The sequence below is a fragment of the Triturus cristatus genome, chromosome 2_2, assembly GCF_964204655.1.
Source record: "Triturus cristatus chromosome 2_2, aTriCri1.1, whole genome shotgun sequence".
Lineage (NCBI taxonomy): Eukaryota > Metazoa > Chordata > Amphibia > Caudata > Salamandridae > Triturus > Triturus cristatus.
In genome coordinates this window covers 929728027-929755286 of record NC_140582.1, presented here as the reverse complement: position 1 = coordinate 929755286, position 27260 = coordinate 929728027, and the positions used below count along the sequence as shown (strand labels likewise).

Genomic DNA, 27260 nt, shown 5'->3' with positions numbered 1-27260 from the left:
CCCTAAGGTGTAAGATAGGGCACAGGCCTTTGTCCTTCTTGGGTATCAGAAAGTAGTGGGAGTAACAACCACGACCTACTTCTGGCACAGGGACCCTTTCGATAGCTCCCTTGGCCAAGAGAGCTGCAACTTCCTGGTGGAAAAGGGCCACGTGATCTTCCGACATGCAATGGAGTGCCGGTGGCATGGAGGGAGGGGTAGTCTTAGGGTAGGGAGTAGCTCCTTCGGACTATCTGCAAAACCCACCTGTCCGAAGTGATGTTTTGCCAGTGGGGGAGGGGATGGCGAATCCTGCCGCCCACTGGCAGCCCCATAAGGTCTGACTAGGAGGATTTGAAGGCTGCTGCCGAGGGGAGGAGGGATCATGGGTGGACTGGCCGGCCCGCAGGGCCACGTCACTGTGTCCCACGTCTGCGGCCACGCAGAGGCTGGGTAGCTTGTGCGGCCCTGTAGCCAGATTGGGTGGAACATTGTGGGGCACCAGTTAAGCAGCTACGAAATGGGATAAAGGCAGACGGCGTAGGGCGAGTGGTTACCACGAGGCCCAAGGATCTGGCCGTAGCCCTAGAATCTTTGAATCGCTCTAGCCCGGAGTCAGTTTGTCACCGAACAGGCAATGGCCATCAAAGGGCATGTCCAAAAGGGCGGATTGGACATCCCCGGAGAACCAGACCTCCTCAACCAGGCATAGCGCCTCAATGTGGAAACCGTTATGCCCGGAGAGTTGGCAACTTAGCGGTGTCTCGACCCTCTGCCACTGGGCGGGTGAGAACAGCCCAGGTCTCCGCCGGGCACGGTGGCAGCACTTGCGCAAAAGTATCCCACACTGTATGGGTATAGCGGCCCAAGAGGCAGGCGGTGTTCACAGACCACAGTGCTAAGATGGCAGAAGACGAAATCATCTTCCCAAGGTGGTCCAGCTTCTTGGCTTCCCTATCTGGGGGAGCAGAAGGGTATGCGCCCTTCAAAGAAAAGGCATGGACCACTAAGCTCTTGGAGGTAGGGTGTTGGGAGAGAAAAAGTGGGTCGCCCGGGGCGAGGCGGTGGCATCGGGCAATTATCCTGTCCACAGGAGCCCCTGTGCTGGGCTTGAACCAAATGCCCAGAAGGACGTAGTTGAGTGCTTCATTAAAAAACAGCAAGGGCTCAGAGGAGGCCGCTGCAGGTTCTGCAGGTTGAAGTACCTCTGTCAGGTGGTTAGTCCTCACTGTCACTGTAGTAAGCTCCAGGCCCAAGGCCTTAGCCGCCCTATGCAACATCACTGCGTATGAGGCTCCCTCCTCCATAGCTGCAGGGGGGGCGCATGCCAAGGCTTGGGGAGATATCCAAACCACTGGCATCCAGTTCCTCTCGCCAGTCTGGCTCTTCAAGCAGGTCAGCTAAAGGGTCTACAGACCCCTCCCAGTCTTCCTGACCCTCTTCTGGCTGCAACTCAGGGCAATGGGGAACGTCAGGGATCAACAGTGGTTCAAAAGTACCCTCTGGCGCCGGTACCAACGTCGGCCCGCCGCCAGTACCGACGCCGTGTCAAAGTCGGGGATGAGGCTGTGGTCGACCCCTGTTGGGGGCACAACCAACGTCAAGGCGTTGGTCACTGGAATCGGCCCCGGGGAAAGTACTGTGAGGTCGACGGGCATAGATTCCAATCCAGGCCTGGATCCTCCAGTCCCTCTGGCGCCAGAGGCATCGAAGGCCCAGGTCCCCCAGCAGAGTCCGCGGGGTCTGAGGGCGTGCCGGTGGAGTGGAGCTGCCAAAAAATGCCATGAAGGCGTTTCGTAAAAGCTCTAAGCTGGGCAGGGGACGCTCAGGCTCTGGGAAATGGAGCCGTCCCAGAAGTGGGCTCCAAAAGACCGAACCAGAGAGCGATGACGCTCCAGGGTCGCGTCAGCCGACGGACGGGGAGACAGCAAAGAACGAGGATGCTTCTTAGTCGCCTTCTTCTGCTTCAACTTACCCGGGGAGTGTGAAGACTTTGAGGACTAGTGGTGGTGGCTCCACTACCGGTCCCGAGGCCTTTCTCTCAACCAGGACCTCGAACGACGTTGAGCATTCCTGCAAAGACTTCGGATTCAATGCCCGGCGGCTGGAGCATGACTTCAAGTCGTAGTCACGCTCCAGGCACCAAAGGCACACGAGTTGCGGATCGTTGAGACATCAATTTGTGACAGGAGTCAAGTCTTGAAGCAGGTCCGATGATGGGACATCCCTCGTGCTACCAGGAGTCCGGGTCCAGTCTGACTCCTGGGGGTAATTCTAACGCATCTATAACTAATGGTCTCTTTCAGATAATTTGGGCAGTTTACCAAGTGACTAAAGCAAGTGTTGCTGGTACAATTGATCAACTGCCACTCCACCCCATGATCCCTATTCATGAGACTACTGAAACAATGGCTTATATTGCAGGGTGAGGTTTCCCACCCTTCCTATGATCATCCTAGATCACCATGTGTCCCCTTTGCCTTCCCAGTTTCACGGGTCCAGGATGCTGCAACAGAGTGGTATTTCCTCACCAGAAGAGTTTAGGGGGAGATAAAGGCAGAGGGCAAACATCTATTCTGGATAATGTCAAGAGCAGTGTCCTTCAGGCTGGAAAAGATGTGAGGACAGAGCACAAGCTTGTAAGTTGTGACAGCATGAGGGGTAATAGGACTTGCATTGTTATATGGAAAAGCCTTTGCTACTAGGATGTGGATGTGCAGGAGCGGGCGGTGAGAAAATTAAATGAGCGCAGCGCACTCTCGATGGCAAAACAATACCACAATTGGATGGGGACGGTTAAGCCTACATGAGAGAATTATGAATCTGAATTAAGTAGCTGCTTTCACACCATGTAAAGTGACCAGAGTTGCCCTTATTTTATTGGAAACAAATATTAAAAAATAGCCAGCTCACTAGACTTTCTTACTAGATGTGGAATACAACATCTTACATGGAACCATTGTAATGCCTAAGTGAAATGATCCAGGTGGTCTTTTAGATAACTTAAAGACATAAATGAAGGACGGGAGGGGATTAAGACTAGCAAGGGTAGATGAATGAAACATCACCTAATAAGAATCTCACAAGAGTGAGGTATGGATTGAAAGTTGTAATATGTGCAAGCAAACTCGGAACGTATTTGTTTGAAACAATAAGTATACCTGTGTAACCAGAACACTACGTTGCAATTAATAAATGTTGAATAAAAAGATATTTAAAAAAACATTAATGAAGGACAGTGTCCAGAGCATTTGTGAGATGGCAAAATAAGTTCTACTAAAAAGTGAAAAAAAAGTGATTGCAATAGACCTATCTTCCTTCAGAAAGGATCGACTGCAATAAGCAGAGTTTAATTTACAACTCAAAACAAAAAACGTTTGTGATAATAGCAAACTAAGATTTTTCGCACTGCAATAAACTTAAGCTCACATTCTAAGTTTTATACTCTACAGAAAGAATAGGAGCACTTAATTTCAGAAAATTACAAGCATGGATCTAATATAAAAAACAAAATTTGTCACCTGCATTTCAGTTTTGTATGCTTTTTCGGTGTATAATCGGAAACACTTTCCTGGCCTTGTACGACCAGCACGACCCGCCCTTTGCTGAGCAGAAGCTTTGCTGATTGCAGTAACTAGAAGAGATTCCACACGAATACGAGGATTGTACACCTGTTAAAAAAAAAAAAACATTTTTCAATGCATCCTGAAATTAAAATAAAATGCAGGCCTGCATCAATATTGAGTAAACAAATGCAATACAGTTTAAAAAACAACAACCTCTGTCTAACCCAACAGACAAATTACAGATATTTTAAAGAAAAGCAGAAGACGCTTACCTTTTGTTTGGCAAATCCAGGATCAATCACAAATACAACTCCATCTATAGTCAAGGATGTCTCAGCAATATTAGTGGACACAACCACCTGTTGAAATATATTTAAATATGTCAATTTACAGATAACAAACATTCAGTCTTCAAAGTTGGACAGCAATGCCTTACACTAACCTAATGAGGAGGGATAATCCAGAGACATTTACAGGGAAAAGGAAGTACACAAAACAACATAAGTGACAGTCAATCCCAGCCCTTCTTATCACTTCTCACAGTGACAATGCGTTTAAGAAAAAATGCATGGCTTCTGTGTGACGAAAGCTGAATGTGACATGAGGTAAGGAGGACCAAGGAGGGGGGGGGGGGGGGGGGGGACGTGGCAGAGAGACTACAAAGGACAGGTCAACACGAACATTTGTTGAGATCAGGGACTCATGTGAAGGTTCCAAGGCATCAGCTGACCTCTAAATGGTTCAAGAAGAAAAAAAAACATTTGGAGATCACAGAAAATTACAGATCTCATGTACATTATTTAACTAGTCAGAAAACAGTACAGAAAGGACACTGCAATAGCTTTAGATTTAAAAAGTGATATGCCTGTTTATCTGCTGTATCATACAATAAAAAATTGAATGTTTATATAAAAATAAAAATGTATACACTGAAAAATTCACGGTCTAATCAGAATTGGGTAAAACAAAAAATGGAACACAATCTAATTTATTAGGGTCTATTGTTCATTTCAGAAGCTGCTGAACTTACCGTGTGTGTGTGTGTGTGTGTGTGTGTGTGTGTGTGTGTGTGTGTGTGTGTGTGTGTGTGTGTGTGTGTGTGTGTGTGTGTGTGTGTGTGTGTGAGAGAGATAAACAACCTACAGATTGAGCGGATTGCTTATATCTGCTCTGAAAAAGCAGAAAATAAACTGCAAGACATTAACTTTAAAAAGTAAATAGTAGTTGCCGCCAACAATAGGTTTAGAGTGTATGGATCTATTGTGGAATGTGAAGTAGGCTTAGTGCCATGTGCAGGGAAGTGCTCCTTTTTGACGTGGTCACCCCCATTTTCTGCCAGGTATCTGATACATTTTTGACCGAAGTGCACTGCGTTCCTGCTATCTAGGTTCCCATTGCTAGATCCCTTTCCCTAAAACTGCACAATTGCTCCCCAAATTTGGCAATACCTTTAGTACCTCTTGTAAGTCCCTAGTAAATGCCACCCCTGGTACCTAGGTCAAGGAGGCTAAAGAGACCCTAAAGGCTGCGGAATGTATTGTACCGCCCTAAAGTACTCCGCGGCACCAACATACAAACAACCATTGCAGGCTGCGTGCCATGGTGTAGAGAAAAGTGAAGACATGACATAGCACACTTACTGTGTGCCATGCCTGCAGACACTGCATGTAGTATAGGCAAGTCATCCCTACAGCAGGCCTTACAACCCTAAGGCAGGGTGCACTATACTACATATGTGAACATATCTGCCTGAGCAGATATGTCCCTGTGATGTCCAAGTAGATTCTTAGATATTATAAGTGAATAGAGAAGCCGTTTTGAGTACATGTGCTAGGCTGTGGTGTTTAAGAGTTCCCCAGCTACATGATGGCTTCACTGAAACTAGAGATGTTTGGTATCAAACATCTTGTATTAATAAACACACTGATTTCAGTGATGGATTTATTAATACATGCACCCAGAGGGCCACTCTAAAGATACCCCTGAAAACCTACCAACTACTAGTGTGCAGGCTGACTGGTGTAGACCAGCTTGACACCAGATAGGTTTCTGACCCTCCAGCAAGTGAGAGCCCGGCTCTGAGGGCAGAAACCATGCCTAATCTGTTCGGAGCATGATGGCCACCTTTGATGTGCAACCCATGGTTTTCCCAGACAGGGGAAATGCCACCCCCTGCCATTGGCCCATTTGGCACCAGGACAGACAGTTAGCTAGTCAGTAGGCGTTTCCCCCTCTCAGGCTGGTTCTACCTTTAAGGTGGGCTATCTGATGAGGACTCAACTTTTAAAGATTTGCACCATCTTAAGTTTTGACAGAATTAGGCTCTCTGGGTCAGGGTTATGCCTACTTCCCACAAGTAGTGGTCATATAGATGGTGCAGGCACCCTAAAGGTAAGTAGTTGTTGGCCACTACCTTTCACTCCCCTTAACGCCCCTAAATACAGTATTTAGGTGGCACCCATGATGCAAGGAACTCTGATTTGCTAAATCAAGAAGAAAGGACAAAGACACAATAAAAGCAAGAATTGAAGACTGCTGTGGACTTTTGGCATCAAACCCTGCCTGCCTCAGTCTTGACAAACGCGACTAGTGACTCGTCCTGCAGCTGACGGGCTTCCAAGAACCCCGGGAGACTGTCTGCCTTCCACAAATTGCCAGCCATCTCCCTTGGAGTAGAGGACCTACTCACCTGCAGTCCTCAGCACGGAAGATGCAAAGTTCGGTTTACAGGGCTGCTGCTGCTGCCCGGCCAGCCCGATGCAGCAGCCGCCCAGAAAGAGGACCCTGAGCTCCTGAATGTCAGATCTGAACACCCATCCCCCCCCCCCCCCCACCACGAGAGAGGATATCACCAACCAGAGCTGCACAGGACCAATACCCGGAGGCACTGGACCCCCTTGAATCTCCAATCAGGATTCCTACTGCACTGAGACTAAGCATCCGTCGAGGGACATCAGCAAAGCAGAAACCCACTTCTAGAGTGGTCCAGCTGACCTGATTTTGCACCCTCAACTGGTAAAGACCGTCAACCGCAAGACCCTAGGACGCACAGAGCCCAGCGGACCTTTTTACTCTGCACCCGAGAGACCCAGCCAGGGTACCAATAAACTAGCTGTGCCCCCTAGTGACCCAAGCCCCCCCGTAGGGAGCTCCTGGACCTGTCCCCAAAATCAACCTCTGCAGCCTGTTTCTAGGTGGCCCCCTTTTTTACGCCGGTGTGGGAAAGTGCCTTTTTTTACATGGTTAGTCCCCACTTTTTGCCCGCTATTTGATGTGGTTTTGATTGTAGTACACAGGGTACCTGCAAACCATGTCACCTGTGCCAGTGCTTCTGCCCCAAAAACAAGCCCCCCACCCCCCCAACTCGGACTTCTGCCCCCTGTAAGTCCCTAGTAAGAGGTACTCTGGAAGCCTAAGGCATGGGAGCTGAAGAGGGTCCCCTGAGACCCCACCCTCACAAGGGCCATGCAACTGCCCTTGCAGCTTGCATAACATTGTGAGAGGAAAGACCTCAAAGTCGACAGGTCACCCTGCCTGGGTGCCATGCCAGATAGTATGTCACCCCATCTAGCTCTCGCTGCCCTATCCTCGCAACCTGGAGCTTGTGGTGAGGTGTGCTCTGATGTTTACGTTTCCAACTCAGGTCACAAACCATAACACGTTTAAATCCTGGTTTCTCCACTTGACACCAACCGTGTGATCTTGCGCAAACAACTCCCGGTGCAAAGTTCCGGATTCCCCGGGAACGGTCTAAGCTCCAATATTAAGCCTTATCTTGGAAGACTGCATCCTCCTACACTGGAGCCGCACTGTTGGGGTCCCCCCTACCCCAGGATGTCCCCAGTGCTGGCAGAGCTGCAGAAAGGAGGTCTAAGGGTCCGTCCCTGCCGCGCCGCTCCTTATGCGCCCTTGGCTCCTCTGTGCACTGCACCCTCAGCTGCAGCGGGTGGAAAACGAAGGATCCGCTGAAGAGTGGGCGCGGTGCCCTGGCACCCGCGGGTCCGCACGGGTCCAGCTGGGAGTGCGAGGTGAGTGTGGGGTGCCACAGGTGCACTCTTCTTCCCCTGCAGTTAGCCTTGCGGAGCTCTCAGCTATGGCACAGTACCGGTGCTTGACACGGATCCTCCCCCCCCTACCTTTAAGTACAGTGCATCCGCCCTATCCAATTACAGCGCCATTTCCACCCCCCCCCCCCCCCGCAGCCCCTCCCGGCCCCTTGTTTGCTAACAAGCTTCTGATGCAATTTAAGAGCCGCCAGACTCTGCAGGCCAGGAGGATGTGCCTTATTCATGAGGCGCTGCGGTGGCAAACCTTCAAGTCTTGGCACCTCCCACAGTGCCCTCGTGTGATGGGCAAGGCGCTATAGGTCACCCCTCTAAAGGCAGCTCAGTGTGTTGGGACCCTACTGCAAAGAGTACCGTTAAACCCAGGCTGTCATGATTGGGCAGATATAGGCCGCAATCCTTACGAGGTCGATATATTTACAGCCATATGTGAAACTCAACCTGTTATCTTTCGGAGATCTGTATAATCAGGGCCACTTGAATTATGCGATTCTGCAGCCGCAGCGTTTTCCACATAATTATAGATTTGCCCCATTTGCCACTTGATCCATCCACTGCTGTATCTGCAGATTTTAACCAAACAATGCGTCTAGCTGAATCGCATCAAACGTTACTAAATATGTGGCGACCCCCGTTTCCGCACAATAGAATGCCACCCGCAAAGGTTGACTGGTTATCCATCCTTCAGTTGTTTATGACCGTATTTGGTTGTTAAACTGGTACCAATGAGGTCAAATCTTTGGCCAGAAAGTGATAGCAAGTATAAAAAAAAACACAAAATAATGAAGCAATACTATAAAAAAGTGCCTCATTATACTGCATAGTTGCCTTTTTTGCCTCCTAGCTTGGTCCTCCCTTTCTGCGTCATTCGAGTGGCCTAGGAGATAATAAATATAATTCAAATTAGGCATGTCATCTTTCCGAGGTCGATAAAAAAAGTCCTGCAGGTGACACAGCCTTTAATCCTTCTGAAGCTGCTAATGTGAAGGACATTCTACTCACTCCCTCCACTGTTCAACAGCAATCTAGAGGATACCATGAAAGGGGCGGGGGAGGGGGGAAATAAATGCTCTATAATTGTATTATCTTAGCTTTTATTTGTCTCGAGGATTGTATTCACAATGTTAGCATACACTATACATTGGTTCTTTTCTCTCCGGCAGATCTAGCATCTTTGAGCTTACCCCTTTACTGCACCTCCTTTCAGCATGGAAGTTGGCAGACCTAGTGATTGTGGTGCAGCTGTGGTGGGAAGGGAACGTTTGGGAGTACTTGTGAAGGGGGAAATTAAAGTTAACAACCTCTGACTGTTCGGGGCAACGCGTTCGGATTACATGATGAGTGTGAGCTCAGATGCATGATGGGTTGTGTAGTTTCCTTGGTCCTTGCGAGGGTAGTTAATCCTACCCAGATTGTAATTTTGTTACAGGTTCGGATTTATAATTCTCCTGTAAGAATGAGTTAAAAGTAGGGCTACAAGTCTTAGAAGGCACAGCGAAAAACCTGAACTCTGCGAGCTGCTCACGCATGGATCAGGGCACACGAGAACTTAAACAAATTCGCCTTCAAAGTCTCCTAAGTGGTCGAGGTCAAGAGGCAGGTCAGTGGGTCCTGTAATTCAAAGAGGACGTAGACTTAGGGCTAGAGCAGCCGACTTTGGAGCTGACGGACAGGGTTCGAGTGTCGGCCTTGGTTCAGCATCCTGTGATATCTTAATCTTCCCATGTTTATAAAAAATGAATGTGTCTTGTGTAAGGTAACTGGTGGTCATTTAAGCGCTCCAATACCTTCTGGTAGAGGTTGCGCTATATCAACCTGCAAAAAAAAAAAAAAAAAAAAAATGGATTTAGGAAGAGAAGGGGGCCGCAGAGGTGGGTGTTCATAGCTCTTTGACTTCACAGCCTGGAAGCGCTTTGTGAATATACACATCGTTAGTTTAAACAAGCGCGCGCCTCGGGCTACAAGTGGGGGGGGGGGACATTGTAAATAACAATACCGTTTCTTTAAATCTTTTAAAAACAACAAACAAAAATAATGTCATGAGCAATGCCAATAGCTCCATCTTTAACAATGCCGAGACCATTGCATTGTAAATGCTTGTTACTATTGAAGGCTACCTGCTCTCCATAGGCCAGAATGGGCTGCTGGAATTATTACACTCTATAATCCCAGCGGACTCAGAGAGCATGGTAGAAAGTCAAGTTTAGTATGCCTGAACTCAGAATAATAAAATACTTATTTTAGTAAAGTTTATTTTAATATCCTGTGTTTGTAAATACTACTTTTAGAAAGTTAGTATTTACTTGCCTAACCATTTCAGTCCGCCTCTGCTGTGTGTGTGTGCGCGCTGCCTAGTTTCAGTGAGGGGCAGGGCTGGGGAATTCCAGGAGATAGGCTGGCTGCCAGGTGGTGGGTAGAGAGATTACACCAAGATGGGTGGGAGGAGTACACCTTGGCTTTGAATAGACCTGTGCTCTGCCACCACAATGCTGGCTCCACCCCCTGTGGAGCGGCTGATGTCTCTGCCCTGTGCACTGAAAGGAAAGAGCAGAGTCACCACAACAAAGTGCTCCAAATCTGGACTGAGCCAGGCACAGGCCCCCTGGTGACAAAGAACAAAAGAAACTGTGTATAAAAGAAGGAGCCCTGCTCCTAAGAAATCAGATCCTGTTTACGCCAAGAAGAAATCCTGCCTGAAGAGGAGGACCTGGGAAAGCTACATGGAGGACTACAGTCTCTAAGCCTGAGAGACTGGCCTGTGGTGGGTGCCTTGCTGCAAGAAGGAGAGGAAAAGACTGAGAAAGACTTTTGAATCAACTTGTGCTGTGTGAACAAATCTCCAAGGGCTTGCTTGTGAACTTGCCCCCTGAACTGCGCCCCAGGAACAGTGGGCGCTACCCCCCCCACCCCCAAGAGGAAAAGGAAGCTGCTGCTGGTGAATTGCCCTCCTGACTCCAGAGAACCTGTGCGCCCCATCCTGCCGAGCACCGCGACCTCTGCCCGACTGAGCTGCTGTGAGCACCGTGACGGCCTGCCCAGACTAGCCTGATCAAAATGAACTGCTGCCCCCTCGAGCCGGAGCTCGCACCGTAAGACATGCTTTGTCTCCTCTGAGCACCGAGGCTCGGTGGTCCCCGAGCCGTAGAGCCCATCGCAAGGACGGACGCTCACCGGTTCGCCATCGCTGGACGACGTTGCAGCGCAGCGCTGAATTCACCCCCGAGCCGCCCCTCCTTCCTCCCCCCTCGAGGCGAGCTGTGGAAGTCCCGAGGCGCCCTCCCAAGCACCGTGGTCCTCTAAGCGAAGACTGCACCGCGACATGGGACGCCCCCCCCCCCGTGACTGCCGAGGCCGCCGCGAACTTTCCCTCAAGAACTAAGGTACTGTGCGCCTCAAGCCCCCGGTACGACGCGTACCTTCCACTGTGCGGCCCGGACTGGCTTTCCCGTACGCTGACCCCAGCGAGAAGCGCGAGTAATTGCAGGGGAAGCGGCCCTGAGTGTACGGACATCTGTACGCCGCGTACTTTCAACTGTGCGGCCGGACTGGCTTTCCCGTACGCTGACCCCAGCGGGAAGCGTGAGTAATTGCAGGGGAAGCGGCCCTGAGTGTACGACACCTACCTTCGTCTGTACGGTCCGTACGGCCGCGTACGCCTATTCACGCGGGAAGTGTGAGCGATCGCAGGGAAGCGTCCCGAGGAGTGTACAGTGTAGTACATGCTTAATGTTCACTATGCTCATGGAATGTTTATTCTCCTATGTTCTTCCTTGCCTTGTGAGTTCTAGGTTCTCTTCCAAGACAGTTGCTGTTGGCTTCTGTCGTGGAGAGTCCGTTCTTGTGTCTGCTCTGTCTTATTAAACTGCTCTACAAGAAGATATCCATCTATGCCTGCTTCTTTACTACATACAGTCCGTACGAAGAGTGGTACGACACGTACCAACATCCGTACGACCCGTATGGACGGCGCTTCAACGCGCACAGGCCCCAAGAAGGTGGATATTGCCCCCAAAGTGTGCCTTGTGAAGAACTGTGGACTTGTAAAGCATACCAAGTAACTGGAATCATATTTAAAGCATAAGACGACTGTATTTGAAAGCCAACCTGAAGAGTTTATATAAAGCATTATATTTTTGATAAATACAGTCGTGTCTGTGTGGTGGGTTGGTGGTTATTGTGGGACACCCTAAATGCTTAACCTCATGCCCTCTGGAATCTAGCCTGACTGCTCGCGCCACGTTACCTAGAGGGTGAGCAGGGGTTATTTTTCAAGAGTAATCCTTTGCCCTGACTTAGAGGAAAGGGTCCCTGCTTGTCGCAAGTGCATACCTGCGCCAATCCTGAGACCCCGGATTCTAACAGACTCTTTCAATCACAGCTAGGTCTATGCCCCCTTCCACAGGAGGATGGCATAATAGTGAGTGTAGTTACCGCAGGAAAGTTGCCCATTGGCCCTACCTACTACTCCCCTAAAATGCCCCCTAATTCAAGTATTTAAGAGGCTCCCCCCACACCTAGAAACTAAATCGGAGACGACCGAAGAAGAAAGAATACATCCCTGCAGGGAAGCCTGAAGGAGACAACTGCCTTGGCCCCAGCCCTACCAGTCTGCCTCCAGCGTGGACGACCCTGCAACCTGTCTTACAGCCAGCGACCACTGAAAACCCTGGGAGGACTGCTGACATAGAAAAAGACACTAATCTGTAGAGGACAGCGGCCCTGTCCAGAAGAAACCTACTAAAAGGACTCTGGATACAAGCGGATCCATGTCTCGTGCCCACTCTGCACCCATGCCCACGGCTTGAGTCAGAGTGGCTCACCTGTCTAGTAAAGTCTCCACAGTGATTCGGACCTTGAATCCAGCGTTGGTTGACCTTAACTAGCCTCCATGACACCTGCAGAGTGAATGCAGAGGCTACCCCCGACCTGAACACGCTCCAGGTAAGACTCGAGACATCAAACGGCACCCCTGCACCCGAAGCCCCTGGGCCTTGTGGTGAGCTGAACAGACTGCACCCCCCTAGACCTCCTACATCTCTACTTACCTCTGCTGTCCTTGGTCTTCCACCTGCAACCTCCAGTGCGATGCCTGCCGCCTGTTTGTCGAAAACAGAATCCTCATTGAAAAGCATTGGGTGCCTGATGCCGCAGGTTGTGTATGTTTCGAGTTGCTTGGAGTCCTCAGCCCCCCCCCCCCCTTCTGCTGGTGGTCCTAACCCCCACAGCTTGGCCCCTGCAACCGATCTACTTACCTGTAAGCAGTGTGGCTTCGGCCCAATGGGTTTCGATGGAGACTGGGGGTGCTCGAACTCAGATTTTGACCTCTGCACCCGGCCGCTCCTGTGCCACTGGTCGTTCAGTTTTGGTACTCACCGGACCCTTGGCCCTTGCTGACCATTGATCCCGAAGACTAGAGTTGTAAGTGTGATACTTACCTGTTTAACCTCAATATTTTTTTTCCCCATAGGATAACACTGAACTGTTCAAAAATTGCATTGTGTCGACTTTTGAAAATGAAATTTATTTTTATTTAAAAATGTACTTGCCTTATTGTGTAGATTTTGGTCTCAAAATAAAGTACAAACAAAGCCGATGTTTCTAAAATTGATATGGATCTCCTTTGAGTTGTGTGTCTACACTATTGGTCAATGTTGTGCAATAAATGTCTTACACTCCTCTGTGTTATACCCAAGGCTGCTTGCCCACACTACCACTAATAGAGCACTTTGGGTTTTACATTGAGCCCTGTACACTTTTGGGGAACCCTTAGACACTGTGCATGGTCTTACCGCCTAGTGGCAATATCATATACAGAGCCAGCTTCCTATAGTGTGTGTCATTTATTGCCTTTGTGAGTACAACAAATGCTTAGCACTACCCTCTGATAAGCCAAACTGCTTGTCCACACTACCACAAAAGAGGGCATTTGGCTTATCATATGTGTCTCTGTAAATCAAATGGGGTTTGCCTGGACTCTTTACACAGTTTACCTCGTTTTGGTCCACTATATAAAGAGCCAGCTTCCTACATCATGCTATTTGGTACTGGCGTGCACTCAAAGCAGAAGGCACATATTTATTACAAGATGTTTTCAGCACCAAAGCGATCACACTGATGGACCCCATTGTATTCAAAGAAGGGTCAATAACTGGAGTGGAAGAAGGCACAGCAACAAGAAAGTGTGATTACTTCCAGGATTTCTGCTCTATAAGATCTCAGCAATAATCAAGATAAATGAAACACCTGGATAGAGCAACTTGATTTTTCAAATTCCACTAAGAAATTAATAAAACCTCAAGCAAAAAAAGATAGGTTCCGACATTGACTGCCACTCGAAAACACAAGCAGAAAAAGGCAGTGCTCAATAACCTGCCAAAACAAACCTATCTGACAAGATGCTCGCTTTACAATATCGATCATCTTCGACCCATCGACTGCCTAAAATAAAATATGCTGCAGTAGGACCAGATGATCGGGACTCCCAAAATCTGCGCTCTAGATAAACAGTGACCAAATAGCTCAATCTTGTACATCATATTGGTTATAGAAGACTTATGCAGAACTTAATTTGAGCTTGTGGTTACCATAAGCATTTATTTCTATAGGACATGAACTCTAGTTTTCTCCATGCGTTGGCATGGTCTAGTGCCAATCAAAAATGCACTGGTCAGGCTGCATAAGTCACTTTGCAACGCTGTGACATCATGACAGTTACTAGTAACACTGACTGACCCCGCCCCTCCAAGAATACAACCCCAGCTTGACACTGCACAAGCGCCAATGATATCTAAGCCCTGCATTTTTCTACCTTTTTTTTTTTTTTTTAGTTTAAGTCCACCCCACCTGCCTAAGTATGAACTGTCCCTCACAGACTGCAGCTGGCTCCTAGCCTAGTGCAATGGCACCGGCATAAGTCTTCCAGTTATACATGTTAACCTGTGAAGGTAAAAAGACAAATACACATTTAGGTCTAGGAGGTCAGAGGTATACTTTTCATCATAAAAGAAAAGGAAGAGGGCGGGGGAGAGTTTACCACAATACAGAAAATGAAAGAGTTGGGTGTTTAGGCCAGCATTTAATTAACAAGAGTGTTGTTGGAGTGAGACATGTGCGTTAAGTGCCAAAGGGAGAGACTGGTTAAAGAGAACAGCACACAACAGCGAAGGGAGTGAGCGAGGTGAGATGTGTTTGAGATATGGGTCATGTGGACACCGTGTTGAGCAGAGATCTTCAAACTTTTTTACTCTTAGCCCCCCCCCTCCCAAAATGTTTTGAAGTCTGGCCCCCTCTCCAAAACTTTATGGAAAGACTGGAAACAGCGAGAAGAGCATGGCTGAGCAGAGGTGGTGGTGTGTATAAGATCATTTCATGGGCAGTTTTTCAGTATCTCACAAGCCACAATAAATCTGAGACTTCTAAATGAGAAAAAATACATTAAAAAACCTAAGATAGACAAAACTCACTACTCATGTTATTTGGGGTTTTGTGAAACCCTCCCATTCCTGGGCCCCAATGCAACTGCACCTTCTGCACTAATTATAGCAGCAGCCCTGAGCAGCAGGGTATCCCCTCTGCCTCTTTCACCCTTTCCCCACCGAGGCTGGCCATCACTAATTTTGAAACAGACTGTCCCTTTCAGAAAAAATGAGCTCCCATGTGTTTATCGTCTCATTGCAGCAAGGATGCCCTTAGCCCTAATGCTATCCAGTATGCCTCTATTCTTATGTAAGACTGCCTGAATTGTGATGAGGGGGCCCGTTACACCCCTGTGCAGGTCACCACTGCACCTGCCTCACTAATAAGAGCTAATGCCTTGTGAAGCAGGAAGTTCCCTCTGTCCCTTGTAACCCACAATCCTCCTTTCAGCTTTCTCTGAGGCCTTAGTTTTTTTTTTGAAAATTCTTTTTATTGGCATTTTATAATATGAGCATACATACATCACTCGTCGTGAAAATGGATACTTTACATTAGCGGGCAAATAGACCGACATCAATATAGAGAGTGCGTACGTGTCTTGTTTCGTGTGGAAGTGGTCTGTATGATTACCGAGCATAGCCTGTATAGAAAAACTGGGGAGGAGAACCAAACTGGGGGATGCCATGGAGTTCTGAGTGACTAGTTCTAGGCTGTGTCCCAAGTCTGCCATTGCCCGTTCGGCTATATAGCTGCCAACCATCTAGGGGGGGGGTGGGTGCGTGCAAAGTCCGGGAAGAGGAGCCGTGGGGTGTATCAGGTGAGTAGAGGGGGGGACTCAGTCGGCCCGGGGGTGCTGTGGGGGGGCCCCCCGCCGCGAAAACTCGGATCGCGGGAGGCGGTGCGGCGTTGGGGGTATTCATGTCGGCTACCAGTGTTGTTGGGGTCTGGGATTGTCGGAATTGGTGTAGTAGGAGCGCCCACTCTAAAGAGATTGGGGTTTTACGGGTACCCTTAGCCTCCTCCTCTCGTATTGCGTCCTCCTCCGCCGCAGCCCATTTAAGAACCGCCCCTACCCAAGCTGCAAGCGGGGGACCAGTAGGGGACCGCCAGTGCATTGCTATACAGCGTTTAGCCAATAGGTGGGCCAGGGAGACGAAGCGCATCGATACCTTGTGTCGTTTTCTCCGCCCTAGGATACCCAGCGCGCATCCCTCCCAGGTAGTCAAATGGGTCAGCCCAGTGAGGTCTCTGAGTGTTGAGTGGATAGAGGTCCAATAGTTCTGGATGCCCGGACAGGTCCAGAACATGTGGAAGAAGGCAGCATCCTGCGCCTGACAACGAGGGCATAGAAATGTAGTGTCGGGGTAAAAACGTTGAAGGCGCGCTGGCGTCAAATAGGCCCTATGGAGAATGTGAAACTGTATATTCTTAAAGCGGGCATTCCTGGATACTTTTTTAGGGAATTCGATTGCTCTGTCCCATTCGCTGTCGTGAAATGGTCGTCCCGTCTCCTTCTCCCATAGGGCTCGGAGATGCACTAGCAGTGGGGGTGTTAGGTTCCCGATTGATTTATACAACCAGGTAATAAGGTGTCAACCCCTTCCCAGTTGTAAGAGTGTGTGTAGGACTGGGTGTGTGGGAGGTTCCCCTTGCGTGAGGTCAGCATATGGCCGAAAGTGGCTGAGGAGTTGGCGGTGAAGCAGGAACTGGCCTGGGGGTAAATCGTATTCCTCCAAGAGCTGTCGGTATGGCCTGAGCTGTCCCTCGTCAAATAGCATTTCCGCTTCGACAATGTCCCTCGCCGTCCATTCCCGAAGCATGGCGGGCGTGAAGAATCCGTCATTTCTGGGCCAGCCGACCAGCGGTAACGATGGCGTGTATGGAGGGCAGCGCGGTGCCATGCGATGGATACGTTGCACGCATTTCCGGGCAACGTCCACCTGCAGGGGGTAGGTTCGTGTGGGACGGGAACCCGGCAGAAGCAGGCGTCGCAATTCGGGCAGAGGCACAAGTCCCGTGGTAGTGCTTGTCTCAAGTAGGTATCGCTCCGCCGTCCAATATGAGAGCCATTGGAGCTGCGACGCCAGGAAGTAGGCTTCGAATGAGGGCGCCCCCAGCCCCCCCGCGTCGTGGGCAGTCTTAGCTTGGCCAACGCGATTCTGTGCCGTCCTTGCCCCCATATCAGAGAGCTGAGGAGCGTATCTAAAATCTTTGAAGAAGGAGCGGGGGGAATCACTGGGAGATTGGTGAAGTAGTACAAAAGCCGCGGGACCAATATCATCTTTGCCAGGGCTACCCGGCCAATCGGGGCCAGCGGTAGACTCCGCCAGAACCCGATGGAGGATCGTATCCCTGCTAGTGCCCTCCGATGATTCCCCTTGAAAATGTCGATTGGGGAGTGATATAGTCGGATCCCAAGGTATCGGGGACCTTCCATCGCCCAGTGCAGTTTCCGGTCACCGATCCAGACCTCCCGAGAGGGGGCGTCCGGGTGGAGGGGATAAACCATCGATTTGTCCCAGTTCACCTTCAACCCCGAGGCCTCCGCAAACTCCGACAGGGCGGTCGCAACGGCGGTGAGATCCGCCGTCACATCCCGTATATATATGAGAAGATCGTCCGCGTACATGGATACACAGTGTGTAATATCCGCTAGTGGAATACCCCAGTTCTGCCCATCCCCACGGAGCCGGATGGCCAAGGGTTCTACCGCCAGTGCGAATAAGAGGGGCGAGAGGGGGCACCCCTGTCGCGTGCCCCGGTGTATCACGAATTCCGGGGAGATATAGCGACCAAGGCGGATCCGGGACGTAAGATTGGTGTAGAGTAGGCGAGTATAGGCTATGAGTGTGGGGCCGAGACCCGCTCGTCCCAGAACTGAAAAAAGGAATTGCCATGTGAGGGTGTCGAACGCCTTTTCAAGGTCCAAGATCAGACACGCCGCGTGCGGGAAACGATCCCCGATCTGATCCTGAATGTGAAAGAGGCGCCGAATGTTATGAGAGGTATTCCTCCCTGGGACAAAACCACATTGGTCCGGGTGTACTAACGGGCATATGATTTGAGAGTATCTGTCCGCCAAGATTTTTCCCAGGATTTTACAATCAGCTGTGAGCAGCGTGATGGGGCGGTAGGAGGCGAGGAGTTGAGGGTCACGGTCGGGTTTCGGAAATGTCACGATCACCGACGCTCTCATAGAGCCGGGCAGCTCGCCAAGTCTAAGCGCCGAGTCTAATACTGCCGATAGACGAGAGGTCAACTGTGGGGCAAAAGTGGCGTAATATTCAAGTGGGAGCCCGTCAAGGCCAGGGGCTTTGCCGCGGGCCAATGCTCGTATCGCACTTGTAATCTCAGTTGTTTTTATCCGTGTGTCCAACCCCTTCCGGTCTGCAGAGGCAATTTGGGGAAGGGGAAGGGGGTCAAGGAAGTGGTCGATGGCCCTAGGATCGAGAGACGTGGGAGCGGTGTAAACTGCCGAGTAATGATGATAAAACGCCTGGAGGATCTCATCCTGAGATTGCACCAGAGTACCCTGGGGGTTTATGATTGCAGTGATAGGCCGAATTTCGGTATCTTGCTTAGCGAGCCATGCTAGGAGTGTGCCCGACCTATCTCGTTCCCGATGCATTCGGTTTGCGTAGGCTCGAAAATTGTGACGACGCAAGTCCACGCACGCCACCTGGTATTCTGATTTGGCATGGGCGACCTGAGTTACTGTCGCCACCGATTGATCTGCGGCCTTAGTGGCCGCAGCCAGTTGCTGCTCCGCCCTCTCTAGGGCACGTTCCAGGGTGTGTCGCACCCCGGCTCTGTACCGGATGCATTCTCCCCTGGCCACTACCTTGAAACCATCCCACTCGATCAGGGTGGACGACGCGGTCCCCGCGTTATGTGTAAAGTAGTCTTGGATGCTACGTTGGTGGTCATGTGTAAAGGTCTGGTCTGTGAGACACTCCCGTGACAGCCGCCACGTTGGAACAGGGGGGTGCGGGGGTCGCCACTGAAGGCCGAGGAAGTGCGCATCATGGTCGGAAACGACCCTACCCAGATAATCCGAGTGACATATCTGCGGAAGAAGCGCTGCCGTGCATAAGAATCGGTCAAGCCGAACTCGTAAATTATGAGGGATGGAGTGAAATGAGTAAATGCGGGCCTGGGGATGGTGCAGCCTCCATGCGTCTGTGAGGGACCAGTGTGCGGCCCACGCTTTAAAGCGGTCTATTTGTCTATAGGTGGGAGAGTGTGGGAGTGGAGGGTGTGAGCGGTCCAGCACCGGGTCCAGGATACAGTTGTAGTCCCCTCCTAATAGCCAAGGCACCTGTGTAAATTGAGCCAACGCGATTGTGAGTCGGTCCCAGAATTTATCCTGGTCGACATTTGGGGCGTATATACTGCCTAAGAGGACAGCCCTCCCGTCTAAGAGACCCTCTAGCAAGACGTATCTGCCTTCGTCGTCCACCACTCGCCTTAGTTCCCTAAAGGGGATTCCCGGGCGAATCCATATCAGTGCCCCTCTGGCAAACGAGGAGTAGGTCGTGGCGCAGATAAGTCCGCGCCATTTTACTCGCAGTTTGCCGACTTCGGTTGCATTAAGGTGGGTTTCTTGTAAGCAGAGGATAGATGCCTTCTGTCGTTTCGCGTAGGCATATATCGCGTAGCGCTTACGTGGGGTATGTAGACCTCGTGTGTTGAGTGTGAGTATATTAATGTCTGCGCTAGTTGTCAATCGTGCCATAGATGGTCGGTTCTGTGTGGGGGCGGGGTGTGATGCCCCTTAGAGAGATCGCATAATAGACCCTCAGGGACGTGCTGCGTTGGAGGGGGCAGGCGGACTGGAAGCCTGGGAAAGGGGTGTGTTGTGGTGTGAAACTCCATGGCGAAGTGGGACATAGGCAAACCGGGGTGTGAACAACATATGGGGATGCGGGAAACTGTCCCAATACTGGGGACTCATCGTGTGGGTGACGATGTGTCCAAACTACCTCCCGTAACACTATAGGGGGAGAACTGCTTTATGTGATAGTGGGTGGCGATGTGCTAGTGCGAGGCCACACGCTGAGTGGGCATGTAGTAGGATCACAGTGTATCAGGAGCTGAGTGACTGTCTTTGTGGGTGCAATATCATGGGTGTTAGGTGTGCGTCACATAGAAGGATACCAAGAGTCCGTATGTCTGAGTTGCCTCAGGATTGAGGAGAGGAGGCCGATCCATCCAATAGTCCATCTGCTGTTTGCGGAGTGGCGCAGGGGGGTGCCGCTCGGTCCGCCCCTGAGATGGTGCTGTCGCTGTCGCCATCGGATGAGAACAGGTGTGGAGGATGATCTATAGAGTCTGAAGGTTGTGTGGTGCGTAGGTCAATCACCGCTTGTAGAACCTCTCGTCTCTCTCGCATAATCTGTTCGAGATCCGGCGAGTCGTGGGTGCCTTGCACCGATCGGGACTCGATGTTACGGAGCTTCTTGGGTCGCTTCCGGGCGTGGAAAGTTTTGAGAGGGGAGCTCCTCTGGGGGCGAGGATCGGATGCCCGCGAGCAGTGTTGGTCTGTCCAATCTTGCGCGGCCTCCGCAGATGCGAAGAAGAGGGAGGATCCTTTATAGATAATCTTGAGGCGGGCCGGGAAGAGCAACGCGTATTGGATCTTATTGTCCCGTAGCCTCCGCTTTACGTCCAGAAAGGAAGAGCTCTGTTGTTGCACCGCTCGAGCATAGTCCGGGAAGATCATAATGTGGTTGTTTTCCAGTCGCAACGGTGCAGCTAGTCGCGCCGCTCGAAGCACCGCATCTCTATCCCGGAAATGCAGGAACTTAGCGAGGAATGGTCGAGGAGACGTGCCCGGCAGGGGCTTTCGGGCCGGCACACGGTGAGCCCGTTCTATGGAAAAGAATGGGGAGCGGTCTGCAGGCGGGGTAAATGATTTCAGCCACGTGTCCATGTAGGCAATGGGGTCGGCGCCTTCGACTCCCTCCGGTAGCCCCAGCACTCGGATATTGCAGCGTCTCGAGCGGCCCTCCAAATCCTGCGCGTGTTCTTCCACCGCAGTTAGACGAGTAAGGACCCTCTGGAGCGTCTGTTGTTGCTCTTCTAATATGGGTTGTATTTCCGTAAGTGTCCGCTCCTCCGTACGTACCCGATCCGCCAGCTTCCGGTGGTCATCGCGAAGGAGATTTACATCCGTCGCCAGGGTACCAAGGCGTTCTTCCATGGACAGACTGGATAGTTCAATGGCGGCGAGGACCTTATCCAACTTGTCCGAGATCGATAAGTCCGTGGAGGCCACCGTGCTGGGGGACCACGTCGAGGTCCGAGGCATGTTCTCCGGGGCCGTCTCCGGGATCACCGGATGCTGCGCGGAATTTGACCTCCCCATTGTGAGTCCACGTGGTCCGGGCGAGTCGGCAGCGTCCGCCGGGTCGTAGTAGCCCCAGCGACGCAAGGAATCCACGGAAGGGCGGAGGGCGCAGCCGCGTCGTCTCCCGGATGGAGTCGCTCAGGGATGCCGCTGCCCGAGCCGGTCCACCAAGGTCCTCTTTGTGAACCGAGCACAGGAATCGTCCGCACCAGCCACCAGGCACTAGACTCAGGGTGCTCCTAATACCAGTCCACCCCCCCACGGGGTCTCCACCGACGGCTGGTGCCACTGGGGATCCTCTGCGCCCGCCCCAAGGTCAAGGGGGGGGAGCGGAAGCACCGACTCCGTGGCCCCCGTGCAAGCCCAAGTCCCACCTAGGGCCTACCGTCGAGGCGAGGCCATCCACGTCTCGCGGCAGGTAGGTGGTCAGCAGGTCTGGCAAGGGTACCACAGTTCCTGCGGGTTACGCCTAGAAGGCCGTCACCCCGGCAGGTCCAAGGAGCAAGGCCTCACCGGCTGTGTTGAGGGGGATGCGATGTCCCGCAGGCGGCCATGTTAGGGTCAGGCAAGCGCTGGTCGGGTCGATTGAGTGCCTCCAGGTCCTGCCATCCACATCCAGATCCAGCTCCCTCTTAGCTTCCTGCAGCGCCAGTCATACGGAGTACCTTGGGTGCATAGGGGCCGCCCAGGGGTCCGACTCCAGGTCTCGGCGGGCTCAGCAGTCACAAAATGGCGGGTGCGTCCGGGCCAGCAATGCCCCTCCGCTCTCCGGTGCTCCGCGTCCCCCTCCGGGGGTCTGCCTCCCGCCCACACCTTCCGAGTGTCAGCGCGATCAGGGCGAGATGCGTTGTCAGTTTCTCCGGCTCCTCTCACGGCAACTCCCGCATCTCACAGATGCGCTCCGCCACCATCTTGCGGCTCGGGGTGCGGCGCTGGCGGCAGTTGCCGGACCATGTCTCGTCCGGAGGGTTAAGGATGTGCCCAGGTGTCCGCCGTCTCCCCCGCTGTGATGCTGCCACTTTCCGATGCCTCGTGCATCGATCTGCTCCCACTGGTATACTCCGTAGAGCTGTCGAGAGGCGCCCAGACGCGGAGCCTCAGCAAAGCCTGACCGCCATCGTAGCTCGCTTAGCCACGCCCCCCTTCTCTGAGGCCTTAGTTAAGGTGTCTCCTCTGCTTCAATAGTCAATGCCAGGCACACTGGCACAACAAGGGAGCATTGAGCCCTAATAGAAGAAAGGAATAATGGTAAAACTGCCATAATAGGGTTTAGTTGCTACCTCACAACCTTGGGACCCAGTGACAGCACTTGCAATAGCAATTAAACCTGCTCCTCAGCCCAAACTACTGGGCTATTACTGCTCGGACTAAGGCCTAAAGCAGGCTGTCTGCTACGGTGTGTAAAAAAAAAAAAAAATTTCAAACAGGAAAGTCCCACATTTTGCCCCTCTGTTTGGGACATGTTCCCTGTGCAGCAAGGTTGGCTTGGACCTCAATAATAACCAGGAAAATGGCTCCCTTCTCGCCCCTTTTTTGCTAGTGACATCCTTAATTGGGGTATAGTTATTCCTCACACCAGTGCCCCAGTGTCAATGAACCTGCTGCAATAATGGCTGTGACGGCATTAAAAATAAAAAAAAATAACGATTTTGCATTTCTCAAAACCTTCAGAGCATCTCATTCAGAAAATGGGTCAGCTGTGTCTGTCCATTTGTGAATGAAAAAACTTAGACCCTCCATAGCCCCATCTTTCCAGGGTCTTCTCTTTGAACCTATCCATAGATTTTGCTCTGTTCTGCTTTTTACTGAGCCATTTTTCTGAGGCCCAACAGATCAGGATGATAAGTGACCTGAATATGACCCTTTTGGCCTCCTTCCTTCCAACTCCGCTACTCACCTAAGAGGACATCTGCATGTAAACAAAGGTTGAAATTGGCTAGGTGTATGGGGACCAAGGTGTTCTTAATTTTACAAAACAGTTCCCATATATTGTGCTAAAAAAACAATCCCTGAATTGTTTATGGGGACCTGGAGTACTTGGATACCGCTGAAGATGGGAGGTCAGAGGAGAGGGCTCTAAAGTGCTTTAATTTAATCAGTCACTTGAAGTTTCATGATAATTTTTTATAACTTTTTTTGAAAGAATGTAAGGATGCAGAGTTTTGAAAAGTGCCCTTTAATGAACTTATAAAAATGACTATACTAGGTTAGATATAATGAATATGTATTCTTGGAAAGTACTTGTTTTCGTCAAATGCACCAAATTAGTGTGTGGCTGCTGTGAGAAAGTGCCATCTTTCTTGCATGGTATGCCCCCACTTTTTGCTAAATTGCTGAATGTACTTCGATTGAGTGTACTCTGGGTTCCTGCCAATCAGGTGCCCAGGGCATATGTTCCTTCCTTAAACCACACAAACTCCCAATTGGCAAACCCTAGCCACATGTCAGCCCCTAGTAAATGGTACCCTAGGTACCCAGGGCCTTGTGGCCAGGGAAGGCCTCTAAGGGCTGCAGCACTCATTGTGCCACCCTCAGAGGCCCTGTACCCTTACACACACACACTGCCCTTGCAGGCTGAGTGTCTGGGTGCAGGACAAAACAAAGTCGACATGGCACACATCACTGTGTACCATGCCCATCACCTACACTGCCAAGGCATATGTCAGCCACCCCTCTAGCTGGGTGCATTACGCCTATGGTGTGGGCACAGGAGCAGGAGCCCTGTGCCCCTCCAGTACCCGGGTCCATTCCTGGGCACTGTAAGTGCAGTGCTGTCATTTAAGAATACATGGTGCTGAGAGCTTGTCAAACACGAGCTCCACAGCACCATATTGGCAACACTGAAGCCTGGGAAGTTTGGTATCAAACTTCTCAGCACATTGAAACCACACGGATGCCAGTGTAGGATTTAATGTACTAAGCACCCCAGAGGGCATCTTAGAGATGCCCCCTTACAGCCAACTTACAGTCCACGTCTGCTCTGAGGCTGCCCAGGCTGCCACACAGCAGACACGTTGCTGGACCCCTGGGTGGGAGAGCCCCTGCTCTCCCGGGCCTGCAACAATGCACATTCTGGGTGAGGTGAGAAATCTCCTCCCCCAGGATGAGCAAAGGGAAGCTTCAAAGGCATGCCGCCATTTGGAGTTTTCCCAAGCCACTGCAACCCCCCACTCTGGCGGGAAGCTTGGCCGGAAACCCCATACAAGGACAGGGGATGTGCCAGCCTGCCCACCCCACCCCTCAGGTGGGGGAGGCGAGGTGAAGCACATCTCCTGGCTCTCGCCATCTTGAAGATGGGCGGCCCTACCCTATCAGGATTAGGCTACTGCCCCCCTCCCACAGGAGAGAGGCAAGATGGGGGGTGTACCCACCCCAGGACAAGGACCCATTGGTCCCTGGCCTTCACCTACCTGTAACGCCCCTAAATCTAGTATTTAGGGGCACCCTGAACCTTCCTTCCTTAGATTCCAGATAGAAAACTACAAGAATAGCAAGAAGAACAAGGACCTGCCCTGCAGCTGCTAAAAAGAGAAGGAGACACCAACTGCTTTGGCCCCAGCCCTACCGGCCTGTCGACTCTCGAACCTGCACCAGTGCGGCATCTCTCGTGGCCAGCAACCTCACCAACCCCGGAGGACCTGGCTACCTTTTGGCTCTAAGCCCCTGTGTCTCCCATGAGTAGAGGCTCCACTCAAGAAACCTATTTTTAACCCCTGGCAGCAGCCCGGAACCGCGGACCCAACACACTCTGCACCAGCCAAGCCTGGCCAGTGCCGGAGTGGACAAAGACCCTGAGGACGACCCCACGGCGACTGTGACCCCGAGTCCGGCACCCAAGGACCCCCCCTCGACATTCCGGAAGAAGCCTGCAGCCTCAGAACCGAGTGCCACCCCAGCCGCGATCGACAAGAGGGTAAGATTTCCGACATCAAAAGGCACCCCTGCACCCGGCGCCCTACGGCCCCCTGTGCCCAATCCCAGGGTACCCACCTAACCTACAACTACCCAACTTACCTCTCGAAGTGGTGGTGGCACCTGGAACATCCTCGTCCCCGAGCCTGCAGCCTTTTTCCAAACCGGAATATTCCCATTGATTTCCATTGAGCGCCCGAGGGCTCAAAAGCACCCTGCACCCAGCCGCCCGAGTGGCCCTGGCAGTGCACTCTCTACACTAACTTACTTCCCCACTTACCCTGAGTAAGTGACCAGGAGCCCAGCTCCCACAGCCGCGTGGCTTGCCAGACAGCAGCCACCAACCAAGGCCCCCCCTATCCCTCATAGGATAACATTGGGCCTAACTCTCTCTGCACCCGGCCGTCCTGAAACCGCTGAGGGTGAACCAACTGTACCTACCTGACACTGGGGGACCCCGGAGTCTATGCCCGGAATTTCAACTCTGCCAGTCGAGTACTTACCCTTAAACCGCTAACTTCATTTTCCTCATAGGGTAACATTGACTGGCTTTTTCTTCAAAAATCTTCTAAGTGTGAACTTTTCAAAACTGCAAAAATTCACCAAAAATCAGCCAAGTGACAAAAACGAATTTACTCACCTGCTCCTAGGTGAGCTCCCAGTGCTGAATCTTGGTGCCCAGCCCTGACTCTGAAAAGTGTCCACAACTATACTTACCACTAACTCATTTTTCTCCCATAGGAAACCATTGTCTGCTTTTCTGTGAAATTTCTTCTAAGTGTCTATTTTTGCAAATTTGAAATATTCTTGTAAAATCGTACCATTTCTGCAAACGAAATTACTTACCTGTTTTTGATAAGGATCCCAGTCCTGGGTCTAGGTACCCAGTCCTGGATTACTAAAGTAACGATCAAGTACTCTACCTGCAATTTGAATTTCTTGCCATAGAGATCCATTGAATGTTTTCTTTGAAATATTTTCTAAGTGCTAACTTTTGAAATAGCTAAATATTATTTAAAAATCATTACAGTTATTAAGTCGACTTTCATCACTTGATTCTGAATACTGACCCAAGGCTGGATCTAGGAGCCAGACCTGGAATTCCAAAAGTAATCTGAAAAGTAATTTATTACAAATAACCTGAATTTATCATTGAGCTCAATGCATTGTTATGTTTAGGAAATAGGATTGTTTATTGCAACCAACTGTGACTGATTACACAAATGTATTGCTTAAGACAAAAGTATTTATATTCAACCTCTCATTCTGAGAAAGTATATTTTTACCCCCTTTGTGGTTCTAAAAATAAAACAAGCATATATTTTATATATATATATATATATAAACCATTGGCCTAGAGTTCAGCTATTGAGTGTGTGAAACCATTTGCTGACTGAGTGTGTACAATAAATGCTTTACACTGTCCTCAGGTACTGCCTTACTGCTCGACCAAGCTACCACTTTTGAGAGTAAGGTCATGCCTAACTTTGACCTCTATCATCCTCTGGGGGACTGTGGACTCTGTACACCCTGTACCTATTAGGGAACAGTATATACAGAGCCACTTTCTCACAGCTGCCTATCTTATACTATTACAATTTTAAAATAATGACCAATATTTTCAGTGCTTTCTGTTACTTGTTGGGACCTTTGACCACTATAAATACATGTCGGTATTCTGCACTGTGCCAAGTTGAATTCAGTTCTGTGACACCGGTATGACAAAAAGACACCTGCAGTGACTGTATTACCAATTAATGTACCATAACTAGAAGAGCACATTTTCCAACAATTAATTTAATTTGCTTTTTTTATGTAAGGTGTCATTTAAGGCATGTGCAGTATTTTATATTCATTTGCTGTTAATGTGAAAAAGTATCAAAATGTTGTTTATTGCCATGTTTTTTACATTGCAACCACAGGACTCGGGAACACAGTTGCTGGCACGTTCATTAAGTTAATGTTGATACAAAT

The 27260-nt window shown here is 50.5% G+C and overlaps 1 protein-coding gene across 1 annotated transcript in view; it reads right to left on the bottom strand.

Moving 5' to 3' along the window:
• Positions 1–27260, bottom strand: part of DHX15 (DEAH-box helicase 15) — a 300859-nt gene that overhangs the window by 181621 nt on the left and 91978 nt on the right. Inside the window, exons 7-8 of the mRNA XM_085642340.1 lie at positions 3818–3904; positions 3501–3650 (exon numbers count right to left, since the gene is read on the bottom strand). Of these exons, the coding sequence (XP_085498466.1) occupies positions 3501–3650; positions 3818–3904 (237 nt within the window). The remainder of the gene's footprint in view (positions 1–3500; positions 3651–3817; positions 3905–27260) is intronic.